Below are 12158 nucleotides of genomic sequence, written 5' to 3'. Positions count from 1 at the left end.
AAAACAACAAAATCATAATAATAAAAAGAGGTCTGTGCCTGTTTTTCTACTTGGTTTCTTCCTTAGGGGACTCCTCTGGCAACCAGTCTTTCCCCCCAAAGATTTGCCATCAAAATATTTATGAGATTCTCCTCTGAGAGAAGGCAAACAGGGAATATTTGGATACAGTTCAGCTCACTCTAATCTCCACCCTGATCATCTGACTTGAAGATTGTATCAGAATAGTGGTACTGAACCACAGAGAAAATAGAACAGAAGATGTGACCTTAAAAAGGTGCAAAGGAGCAGGTGGGACTGAAACCAAGAGGGACAACAAGGAATAAAATAATTAAATACATTTTTTAATGCTCATACTTATGTACCAGAGCTGCCAGATGCGGGTGACTGCTCTGGAGAAGAAGGGTGCCAGCCAGGACTCTGATTTTGGCATGGCAGTTTTGGGCAAATGCAGAATTTCCTTCTTTTCAAGTCAGAATTGCTGTCACCTGGCAAAGACTCCAGTAACTCCCATTGACTCAATCAGGAATGCTTCAGTGTAGATGACAACTACCCCAGGGTGCTCCCACCCTCTGCAAGGCCATCAGCTTCTCAGCAGGGCACAGAGCTGCTGTTAATTAATTAAAAATTCAGCTGACATTTGTCTAGGACTTTGGAGATAAAGCCCCAGACCAGCTCGTTTCCAACACTGGAGCACATCAGTTCATTTTGTTTAACAAACAGGAGTTCTGGGGCGGGAAAAAGGAGCAAAGTGTGCACCAAACCCTCCTGTCAGTGCTCCAAGATCCACGTCTCACAGGGTGGGTACCATTGGATACCCTTCCCAAAAGGGCAGGGGGATTGTCACAGATCCATGGACAAAGAGCATGGCAAGAAGAGCCCTTTTCCCCTGGATTTCTTGCCCTGGACTGACTCTCTCCCGGCCTGGCTGAGGTTGGGTGGTCACTCACCATCGCAATCGAAGAGCGCGAACACCACGTCGCACACGTGGTCCGAGAGCTCCACCTTGGCCACTGTCCTGGCCACTTGCTGCATGGTCACTGCAACAGAGGGAGGGCACGGTCACACAGGGCTCAGGATGTGCCAACCACAGCAGGAGACTCCTGTTCCTCTGTGGAAAATGGCCTTTGTGTCTTCAGAGAGGCCTGAAATAAGTTTGATTAACAAGGCAGCTCCGTCTGACAGCATTCCAAGGATGATACTCTTATCAAGCAACTATCCCAGCAGGCTGGGAATTCCATCAACTGCCTTTCCTGCTGCAACCCAGTAATGGGTTCACCCACCCTCCTACAGGGAGCAGAACAGATTAACCTTGCAATACAATAAAGAGTTGTAAGGAATTATTTCCCTTTTCTTCACAGACTGGCAGCAGAGAAGCAAGCAGGAGTTTTATTCCCACCTTTAGACAAGGACAATCCATGGAGCTCTCAATCTGGCAAGGTTAGGCAGTTGATTTTGCTGCACAAATGGGAAAATAAAAAGCCCCCTCACTAGGCTGGTGTGAGTGTATTTAAAGTTAAATTGCTTCCCTACAAAGCCTGACCCAAGGAAACGCCATCCACAGCAACTGAGATCAATGTTTAGCTGTGGAGCAAGGGAAAAGAGGGAAGTGGTGTATCACAAAACCAGGCTGAAACCACAAACAGTCTCTGCTTTCCTCCACAGCATCCTTATGGGTTTCTGCACCCCAAGTCCTTCAAGAATTTTTGAGAGTTAAGTGTATCAGAAAGGAAAAAATAATCATCCAATATATACTGTAACTGGATTAATTACAAACGGCATAAAATATTTCTAATAGGATTTTTTTTTTTAATTAATGTTTACATTATTGGTACTTTCCACCCCATTTCTGCTCCCCTGACTGAAATGTGAGATTTTCTGAGAGGAATTCTCAGCCACCATCAGGTCCTTTCCCCCATAAAACCTCTCCTTATACTAAATAATGCAGGAGAAAATTGAAATGACACATTGTATATATGTAATATATATAATCTCAAATAGGACCCTGCTTTTCCTATGTAATTATTCTTTTTGAGTGAAATTGCTTTTCTCTGTGAGTGATGTAGCTCCAGTCAGCAGTTACTACTCTGTATTCCTCAGACAGCAACATCAAATTTCATTTAATTTGCTGTAAATGTAAAACTTTTTTCAATGATGCCATCCTCCCCTCCTGGTGCCTTCGGTACCCTATGGCTGTAGCCTTACATGTAAAAAAAAAAGTTAGAATGATTTCCTACAACCCAGAATTCCAGAATGGTTTGGCTTGGAAGGGGCCTTAGAGCTCATCCAGTGCCACCCCTGCCATGGGCAGGGACACCTTCCACTGTCCCAGGCTGCTCCAAGCCCCATCCAGCCGGGCCTCGGACACTGCCAGGGATCCAGGGGCAGCCACAGCTGCTCTGGGCACCCTGTGCCAGGGCCTGCCCACCCTCACAGGGAACAATTTCTCCGTAACACCAAATCAAAATCTCCCCTTTCAGTTTAAAACCATTGCCCCTTGTCCTAATTCCTTTAATTATAAGTCAGATTTTTCTGCTGAGATTTTACCCACTCCTTCCAGCTCTGCAGGGAGTCTCCTGATCCCTCCCCTCCTGTTTATTTTCCACAGCCACAGTTTTCCCAGCTGGAACTTGTAGTCAATGCCACCAGTTCCTGCTTCCTCTCTTATTAATCCAACTGCAAAAGTGTCAGCTCCATCCCATTGTTCTTGCTTGATGCCAAAATGATTTCACAGGGGCTGCATGACTGTGCTGGGCTCATTTTTAAGGAATGACAAGGAACAGGGAAAGCGTCTCCGCTTTCCACTTCCACACACGTACTCCAGACCACAAGGCAGCTTAGGGAGGCAAATAAAACTGAAGTAAACCTGCAAAGCTGCTGGAATAATTTCTTTACCCTTTCACAAAATGAAATAGGTGCTGTCTGGGGAACATCTCTTAAAACAGCCTGTTCAGGTTTGGGGTTCTGGGACAGAAATTCTCCTGGATTTCATACCATTAAAAAAAAAAAAACAAAAACGAAAAAGGTTCTACATTTCCATTTCCATTCTGAAAAGCTTCTAAAATTTAATGCATTGGTATGGTATTATCCACTGGTTCCTTTAATGAGCCATCTGAGTTATTTTATGCAAGTTTAGTGTCTGACACAGTTATCCTTTTTTTCCACTCTGATTCCCAGAACTGCACCGTGTGCAATGCCTCACTGAGAGCCTGCAGATGGGGCTTCGCTCCAGGGGAGAGCCTTGCCAGATGGGAAACTTCACTTTTTCCCCTCTAACTTGAGATTAATCACACATGTGGCCAAAAGAATGGACAGCTGGGCTTCTGCCTTTGTTTTCCAAATGGCACTCGGGGTGGGAAGAGCAGAGCTCCCTGCCCTGGGCCGTTCCAGGATAGAAAGGCAGGACACTGTGTTTTAGGCTCCCAGAAATCAGTCTCACGTGGATGCACACATTTCATGTCAAGGCTCCCAGCTGGGAATGTTGGATGCTATCACTGGTATATTTTGGTAGTATAGCTACCAAAACCTATTTAACTTTTTACAAATCACTTGCATGAATGAGTACGTGCTAGAACACCCATCCAGGAAAGAGATGGATAAACCTTATGCAATCCTGTGCACATAGCATATTCCCCTTTGACTCCTCAAACTGTGAGGCTGCAGTCTTGCAGCTGAGCAGAAGCTGTTTTGACATCAAAGGGAGCATGACAAAGTCACAGAGATCAGGGAGAAAAAAGCAGAGCTCCAAGACCAAAGGCAGAGTCAATCCGTTTGTGGAATATCCACAGCCAGAAATATGGAAAGAAAGGAGATTCCTTGGAGACTCCCCAAACCTGACTGCAGATGGCCCAGGGCAAGCTGCTGCAGAGGATCCTGTTGGATATGAGGGTCTCCAGAGACCCCCTCCCAAGTCCTCCCCTCCCAACTACCAGCACTGCCATTATTCCAGAGGAGCAATCCAAGCTGTGCTTTCAGGAGGGCTGACTTCCTCCATCCATCTCCAAGGTAGAGGAAAGCAAGCAGCAATTCCAGGACTGAATTCCAGCTCACCTCTGCCTTCTTCCGGATTCCCTGTCGACTCTGCAGCCATTTCAAGCAGCATCATTCAAATAAAATGATTTTCCATGAACCTCTCTGGGGCTCCAGCCTTGCTCCAAGCCACAGATCAGCAGTGGGCTCAGTGTTTCCCCATGCTTTGGCCCATCCATGCCTTGCCCTAAACCCCAAAAGGAGTTATCCCGTGGCTCTCTGCCAGCTGCTTGGAAAGCCTGGCTGCACACAGTGCCAGAAAAAGTGCAACTCACACCCTCCTAAGAGGGGAATAAGCACCAGATTCAGTTCCTCTCCTGTTTCCAGCAGGTGAGCCCAGTCTGGGGAAGTCTTCTAAGGAATGTTTGTGATTTAGGAGAACGACAGCTATTATGTTGTTGGGAAAATGAAAGATGGGATAACAAATAATCTGGGTGTTTTTAAATGGGTCATTAAAATACAGATTTATGATCCTTTTTAGAAGAAGCAACTTCAATTCAGCACAGAAAACAGACTGTCAAGCTCTGGCTGTTTGGTACCAGCCATTTTTCCCCTCTGAAATTTTAAACAGCCCTTCTAAAATCATAATAATGTTTGCCTCATTGTTAGCAGCAAATTATTACAAACACTAACCTTTTCCTGGTCCCCACCCCAGTGTAATTTTTACATTTGTTAGTTTGTAACCAGCAACCTCGTGAAAGCTTCACTTTTGGGAGGCCGAACCCCATTTATGGTTTACTTGACTTAAATCTGATTCCTGCCCAAGGAAGGTTCCTTTACCCCAGCCAAACACTTCCAGCTCAGTGGCTGCACAAGCTCATTAATGGCATATAATTAAACAGCAATCACACTGATTTACCAACTGCACACAGATCTAAATTCTGCAAAAATGTATATCCCATGACAAGACAAATGCTAATTTCCTGTAGGTACTGAGTAAATTTGATTTGCTGGGTTATTACCTCCTCTGGGATGCTGCATAAAAAGCTCAGAGCAGCAGCAGCACACCCAGACTTGGGATTTTACTTTTAAATGAAAGAAAATCCTGTCAGGTTCTTTTAAGTCTTAAGGCAATGATGATATAAACCAAAGAGTACAGATGATTTCCTCCAAAAAAATTTAAGATGAGAAGGGCTGCTGACACACACACAAAGAGATGTGACACGTTTGTTTCCCACTGTAATTCCACTGTCCCAAAACCTATTAATGCCTTAATATTCCCACAAGAGCAGCAGTTGGAATAGCTGACTTCCAAATGTTTAATTCTGCAGCTGCCTAAATAAATTAGCTTTAACTTTGTAGAAGACAAGAGTTTCCATTTAGTCTAAAAATCTTTTAATGAGCTTGCCATATTTTTTTTATATTCTCAGTCTGTTTAAAAAAAAAAAAAAAAAAAAATCCTAAAGACCAAAGCATGCACTTGTGACAGATCCTGGCAGCAGAGTGGGACTTTGGTTTGAAATATATTTTGGGTATTTTTCCTTTTATTTTATTTTTTTTTTACATCAGTGTGTCAGATCCAAGAACATACCTGAGACAGACCAGCTCAGAGAAGGAAAGATGATGAGAAGGAGGAAGATATGGATTGGTCTGATCAATAAGCCACATTATTAACTAGGTCCCCAGGAAACACCAGCACTGAGGTTTATTCAGCTCACTCCTCTGGACTGTGGGTTATCTGAAACAGAGTCTCTGGACCGACTGTAATGCTCAGTCTGGGACATCAGTGGTGTTCCAGTGCTCCTCCTCTTTCCCTCCAGCACTCCCAGGAGCTCTGAAAGTGTTTGCCACTGCCTGAATTTCCAATCAGAAATGCAGCATCCAGCCCTTATTTCTAGGCAAAGTCTATGGTTTTTGAGCAAAACTGAAACAAAACAAAGATTGAGCAGTTCCTACCACCAGCCCCACTGCCACTGTGTCTCTGCCATGTGGATCAGAGACCTCCAAGGAAAATGACACTGCAAGAAAATTTTTACACTCATTTTTAAAGTCCTTTGTATAAAGTGAAAAAAAAAGGTCACTTCAGAAGATGGGGATGAAGAAGAAACACTGGTGTCCCTGGGATCTGGAACCGCAGCCTGTGGCACACTCATTAGGTCACCTTGCCTTTGCACACACCAGAATGTGTGTACCTTCTGAAGGTACCACCATGAAATCACTGCTTCCTCATCCATTCAGGCAGTACATGTCAGCCTTTTTTCTCCCTGTATCTAAAACTGTAGAAGTATAAAACCTGAAAGCCCTCTTTACCCATGGATGTAGCAAGCTAAGCTCCTCATAACAGGGAGGAATTGCAATTTGGGTATGTTTTTAACTTGTCAGCCTGGGCTCGTCTGTCACCTTCCTAACTCCAAAGACACGGCAAGAGTTATGCTCCCTCAGGTTTCCAGCACCTGAACATCCCACTGGTTTTAATACCTTTATCAAGAGAAGCTCCAGCCATGTGGTAGAAGCTCAAAGCTGTGTCCACATCATTTATGTTCTTCAGAAAAGTGAAGAAGTTCTCCACCTCTTCAAACGTCAGCCCCTAGGACAGAGGAACAACACTCATGTGGCAATAGGAAAAGGACATCACGGACTGGAAATGACACTGTGACTCACTGGCCCAAAGCTGTAGCCAGAAGGGAATTTATCTGCACACTCCAAAAAGTCACCCTTGGCACTTGAGGCTGTGTGTTGTGACCTGTACTTTTGTTCCCCTCCTGCTTCCCTCCTGGCCCCACCAGTCCCACAGCGAGAAGGGACTGAAAACTGTTTCCCAGGGTAGCAGACATACCACAAGCCTGTAGCTGGGATGCAGGAGACCACTGCAAAGAGGTGAATTGATAATTTTTTTTTTGAAGCCTGCACACTTGCAATGACAGTCTGTGCACTGTAAGGTCTCTCCCAAGAGATTCAGGGCTCGCTGGGGGAATCCATATCTTACCCAGTGTGGCAGAAGGTGACACTAAAACACAGAAGTGTCCCAGTTTGCTTTGCTGCTGGAGGTAGGATCCCTATCTGCTCCACTTACCTGGGCCAGGTGAGCATGTGCTCTGGGAGAGTCATGGAAAAACATCCTGAGCTCCTCAAGAGAAGAACTGCCCATGAGCACAGCTCTGGGAACTCCACCTGGTTACACTACACCTGATTTTATCACCCTGTTCAGCTCCAGCACAACCTTAGCAGTGCTGGGACAAGAGCTGGAGCCTCCAACTCCTCCAGCAGAGCCACAGCACGGAGCCAAGGGAGGAGGTGAATCATCAGCACAGTAATAACCACTCAGACTCCCTCTCTGGGACACATGAATTGACTTGTCAAGAGGAGTTCAGGTTCAGGATCCTCCTATCCTGCCTGGCACGACAGACTGATAGAGCAAGATAGTAAAAATCCTAACTGCAGAACCAGCACAGTTCCATGATCTGGGTGTGTTCAGCAGGTACTGTCAAATATAAATTTACACAATGTGCTGCAACCCTGCTCGAACAACTTCTAATCAGGGAAGAAGCCACCAATCTTTTGAAAGAAAAAACATTTTTAAGGTCTTCCCATACAGGTATTTGCAGCTTTTCCCCATCTTTGCTGTGAGTTGAGTATGTGGCACTACGCTGATGATGTACGTGTGCACTGACATGCAACAGCAGCTTTGTCAGCTCTGGACTCATGGATCTGGGCCAAAAAGGATGAGAGGGCAAAAAGGGAGAGCACATGTGGACAACAGAGATGACTGAAGAGAGAAATCCCAGGTGACTCTGCAGGGAGCTTTCCTTGAAGGTCTGCCCGCTCCTCTTCCTGAGAGAAACACTAGAATGTACAGAAGAATTAAATGAAATACTGTTCTAGAAAAAAAAAAATAATCCAATAAATCAGGTACTTCTGCAGGAAGCACTACAGAGATCCCTCTGTTTTGTACAATGGTTCTACAAGAGAAAATATCTTTGCAATTACCACAGTACCTTCTTGCCTGGGATCAGGGCACTGGGAGTGTGGAACGCCTGGAGGAACCACGAGGTATGTGGGCACTTCCAGGCCAACAGAAGACACTGTGCTGTAATCTGCCTGCTCTGTCTGGGACATCGGAGGTTTGGAGTGTTCTAAGCAAAGCGCCATAAATCTCCTACTTTCCTGGAATTCCCAAAATGGCACGTGCCAAGGCCAAGCAGCATTGCTGTTTGTGCAAAATGGACCCTTGTTTGGAATCCTGGAGTGGTTTGGGTGGAAAGGAACCTCAAAGCCCATCTCATTTCACCCCCTGCCATGGGCAGGGACCCCTTTCCATGGGCAGGGACCCCCTTCCACCATCCCAGGTTGCTGCTAGCCCCACCCAACCTGGCCTTTGTGGTCCTTTCACCAGCAGAAAAAACAAAACCAGTGACACACGTGTTATCTTACAAATCGCGGCTTTCACGTGGACGTGTCTGTACCAAGAATACCATCAGTATTATGAAATTTAATATTGTTTTGAGGAATCTTGTAGGTGAGACGGCATCAGGATTAACTCTGTTCCAACTACCAAGATAAAATAAAAATCAGAGACTGGGACAGCCTCAGGCAAGTCAACAGATGAATGATTACCTCTTTCAAGGCATTTGTAGCTCCAGCTGTTGATTCATACTCAGATAAATCCCTTCACCACCCAAGTAATCCTCACAAAACGTAAGCAGGGAGACTCCAGAAGCACTTACCTGCTTGTAACACAACAGCTCAAACATCTCCTGCAAAAATTAGGGCTTTTCACCTGGGAATCCAGGTTCAGCCAGGAATTCCACCTCACTGCCATCCCCTGCTATCTCCACAGAAAAATACCCCAGCCAGCCCCCGAAGCAGATGTAGGAGATGACATGAATCACTGGTTTCTGAAGAGACAGTTTGGTTTTCTAGCAGTTAGAGGGGCATAATAATACCTTGCTTGTGAATGCTGCTGATGACTCAGGTCCTTTTTACTAGGAGAAAAGCAGCTGTGTAAGTTCAGCTTGGGGAGGACACTCATAAGTAATGAAAAAATAGTGTGGCAGCTCTGCTGAATAGGCAAAGTTCACCTATACAGGGTAAGATGGGATTTTTCCTCATGAAAAATAAAAATAATGAAAGCAGATTAGCAGTTAGTAGAAGAAAACTTATCACTCCCAAAACCAGGAAAGCAAAACAGCTAAAGATTAGATTAAACCCAGAGTTTTGTTCTTTTGGAGGCTGCCAGGGTTGCCTTGCGCAGTCAAGGTAATTGCATCAGACAAGGAAGACAAAGTTTGGCAGATTCCACAAGAAAGCTCTCTCAAAAGAACTGTACTTCCAAAGGAAAGCTTCACTTGGTGAGTTTGGGACAGTTTCTGGGCATTTCATCCTCACCAGTGTAAGGAACCATGAATTTTTCACCAATTCTCTTCCTTGCAAATTTTTTTTTTTTTTTTGTCCTATTGCCCATTTTCTCTCCTTGAACATCCTTAGAATAAAGGAAGATAAAGATTTGCTCTGAATCTGTGTGGCTGTAAATAGAAAAGCAATCTGGCTGTTTTGGGGATGAGGAAAAAGGTAAGAACAAGAAGTTATTCCTCTGGCAGAGATGTCAGGGTCTTGGCTTACGCATGAAAGGAAGAAAACATCTGCTGTAGGAAACCTTCCAAAAGAAATTCTTTTGCCTGTTTTCTCACACATCCAGCTACTGTTCAGTAATATCTATATGTACATACATATAGATATAAAATCCCAAAAATCACAGCAAAAAAATCAACTATTTGCAAACTTCAAAACCAGAGCTGATCTCTTCTGTTAGACACACATTTCAATTAAGCACTTTATCCTGGAGAAATCAAACGATTCCTGTTAATGTAGGAATCCCATTAAGGAACAAAAAAAGGAGCAGACCCTGGTCAAAACTTGTGTTTTATAACACAATTGGCACCTAAACCAGTTAAGAAATAAACTCTGGTTCTGATGTCAAAAGAAAGCAGCTCTGAAACAGCCATCTTTCCATCCATTCTCACTTTGATGAATTGCTTGTTTATATCCCAGTTAATAAAAAACCAGTCTGGCTTAATAAAAGAACATCCATTACAGGGGCAGATGTAAAATTCTAATGCTCAATAATTTCTCAGCCCATACTTGCCTTACCTGATAAAGCACATCTTGTGGTATGGATATCTTATTCCAAGGCCTCTCACTGAATTAACGAGTGTAGGGTCTGCAAAATTACTCCTCTCTAAATTGTAATTTTTCCCAGAAGTTAATAACTAAATAATAAACTGCCTGGTCACAGCAGCCAATGAATCCAAGGTCGAGCCAGGAACTGGGAGCACGGCTTCAGTGTTTGTTCTGGCTCCAGACCCAGGGTGCCATTCAGCAAATTGAATTTTTAAAATTACAGCATCTGTTTTCATAAGGAATAAACCTGCAGCCTGCACTGGACTCCTGCACTCCCAACTCTTCCCTCTCTCCACCACGGCTTAACACGGAGCAGATGCTTTTCTGAAGGAGATAGGGATTGCTTAACTGATTTCACAGCCCAGCCTGGGGCTGAGAAATTTTCCCAAATTTTCCATGAATGCCACTGACCTCTCCATCCTGGAAGTGCTTCTTGAGCTGTTTGAGCATGACAGTGAGCTTCTTGGACTGCACCCCACTGTATGCCAGCAGCATGCTCCCGAACTGCCGCTCTGTGATCCGCCCGTCCACTGGGTCGTGCCGCTCAAACTGCAAGGGAAAGGAAAACAGGGAGATGAAAACTAGGAGCAGCAGGAAAGCTCCACCTGAGGTATGAAGCATAGAAAAGGACCCATAAAATATTAATATTGCAGGAAACACTGGGGAAGGAGAAGTCCTGATGTGCTCCAGTATCTGCTTTCCTCATTGTCTCCCCACATTCTCCCTATGTGCAATTCCTTGGACAGCTATTGGGAGAAGTTTTGTAACTCACCCTCCCAATTCTGTCCCACAGGACTGGGCTGAGTGGTTTCCATGGCTGCTCTAAAGAGTGGTTAATAAACCAGAGAAGTATTGCAAATGTCTTCTAATTCAACTCTTCTCTGCTCCAAGGCCTGTACCAGTGTCCCAGCAAGGGAAGGTTCATGGATGTCTCTAGACTTCACCTTCCCCAAGTTCTCCTCATCCTCAGACCCTCCCAGTCCTTGACTCTTACAAATGCTGCTGTGAGGCCCCTGCAGAACTTCCAAAAAGCCCTTGGGCAGAGAAAGGTTTTCTCCACTAATCCATCACTCCTGCAGTAGTTTGTCTCCTGGCTTCCACTGCTGGGAAGGAGGGAAGAGCCATACCCCAGTTTGGGAAGGTTCTGGGTGGGAGCACCAGGTCTTTGTCCACTGAATAATGGGAATTTCATCCTTTCCTTTTCCCCCACCTCTGTGAATCAACAAGCATCAACATTAGACTTCACCCAGCTTCGCAGATCTCAGCACTTGGGATCTCTTATTTGAGACAGATTATACCCCTTCAAATTTATCAGGAACACAAGAACAACACTCCAGCTGATCACAATCCAGAAGATGACATTTAAGACCAAAATTAATTTTTAAACTCACGGGGAAGAACTTGGTACCAGTGACGGACATTCTGCTGCCTGCTGAGTTGACCATTCCTGCTTCAGCCTCTTTTCACTGCTAATGAATTTTTAATTATCACCATATCATGCAGATCGTGGCTGCTTTTCCCAGTGGAAAACCAAGGGATTCCTGATAAGTGGAGCACCAAGGCTGGAGGGATTTGTATGGGTGACTCTGGCAGGAGGGAGGGAGATCCCAAATGGAGAAATTCTACTCCTCAGCCTCCTTGTGCTTTCACCTGAGTGGCCCACACAGTTCTCGGGGGGAAATGATGATTTTTACTGTCATCTGATACAGGCCTTGGGAATCACTCATGATGCAAAATGTGGGCCTATCCCATTCTCCTGTGCTGGGGAAAGGCGAGGGAAAACTCATTTGTTAGAAATGTTCTTCATTAAAAAGCCGAAGTAGCAGTTTCTGCCACACCTGAAGAATGCAAAGAACATGCCCCTGGGACACAAAAATCTGCTGTCAGTGCTGCTTCGAAAGCAGCACTGATGCTTTCTTCTGCTGTAATATTCCTAATTTCATCCCCAGAGACACAAACAAGCATTTTTCTACCAACAGCCTTAGAATACTCAGACTTACAGCAGAGCTTTAGGT

General features: G+C 44.8%; 1 protein-coding gene across 10 annotated transcripts in view; it reads right to left on the bottom strand.

Moving 5' to 3' along the window:
* MICU1 (mitochondrial calcium uptake 1) overlaps positions 1-12158 on the bottom strand; it is an 85375-nt gene that overhangs the window by 1209 nt on the left and 72008 nt on the right. For all 10 annotated transcript variants that reach the window (XM_040071530.1, XM_040071528.1, XM_040071526.2 and 7 more), the window contains 3 exons: positions 10555-10692; positions 6445-6553; positions 948-1037 (listed from right to left, as the gene is read on the bottom strand). In XM_040071530.1, coding sequence (XP_039927464.1) covers positions 948-1037; positions 6445-6553; positions 10555-10692 — 337 coding nt within the window. The remainder of the gene's footprint in view (positions 1-947; positions 1038-6444; positions 6554-10554; positions 10693-12158) is intronic.

The sequence above is a fragment of the Hirundo rustica genome, chromosome 8 (genome assembly GCF_015227805.2).
Source record: "Hirundo rustica isolate bHirRus1 chromosome 8, bHirRus1.pri.v3, whole genome shotgun sequence".
NCBI classification, from domain to species: domain Eukaryota; kingdom Metazoa; phylum Chordata; class Aves; order Passeriformes; family Hirundinidae; genus Hirundo; species Hirundo rustica.
Note: the sequence above shows the minus strand (reverse complement) of the source record. Positions and strands in the feature narration are given on the sequence as shown.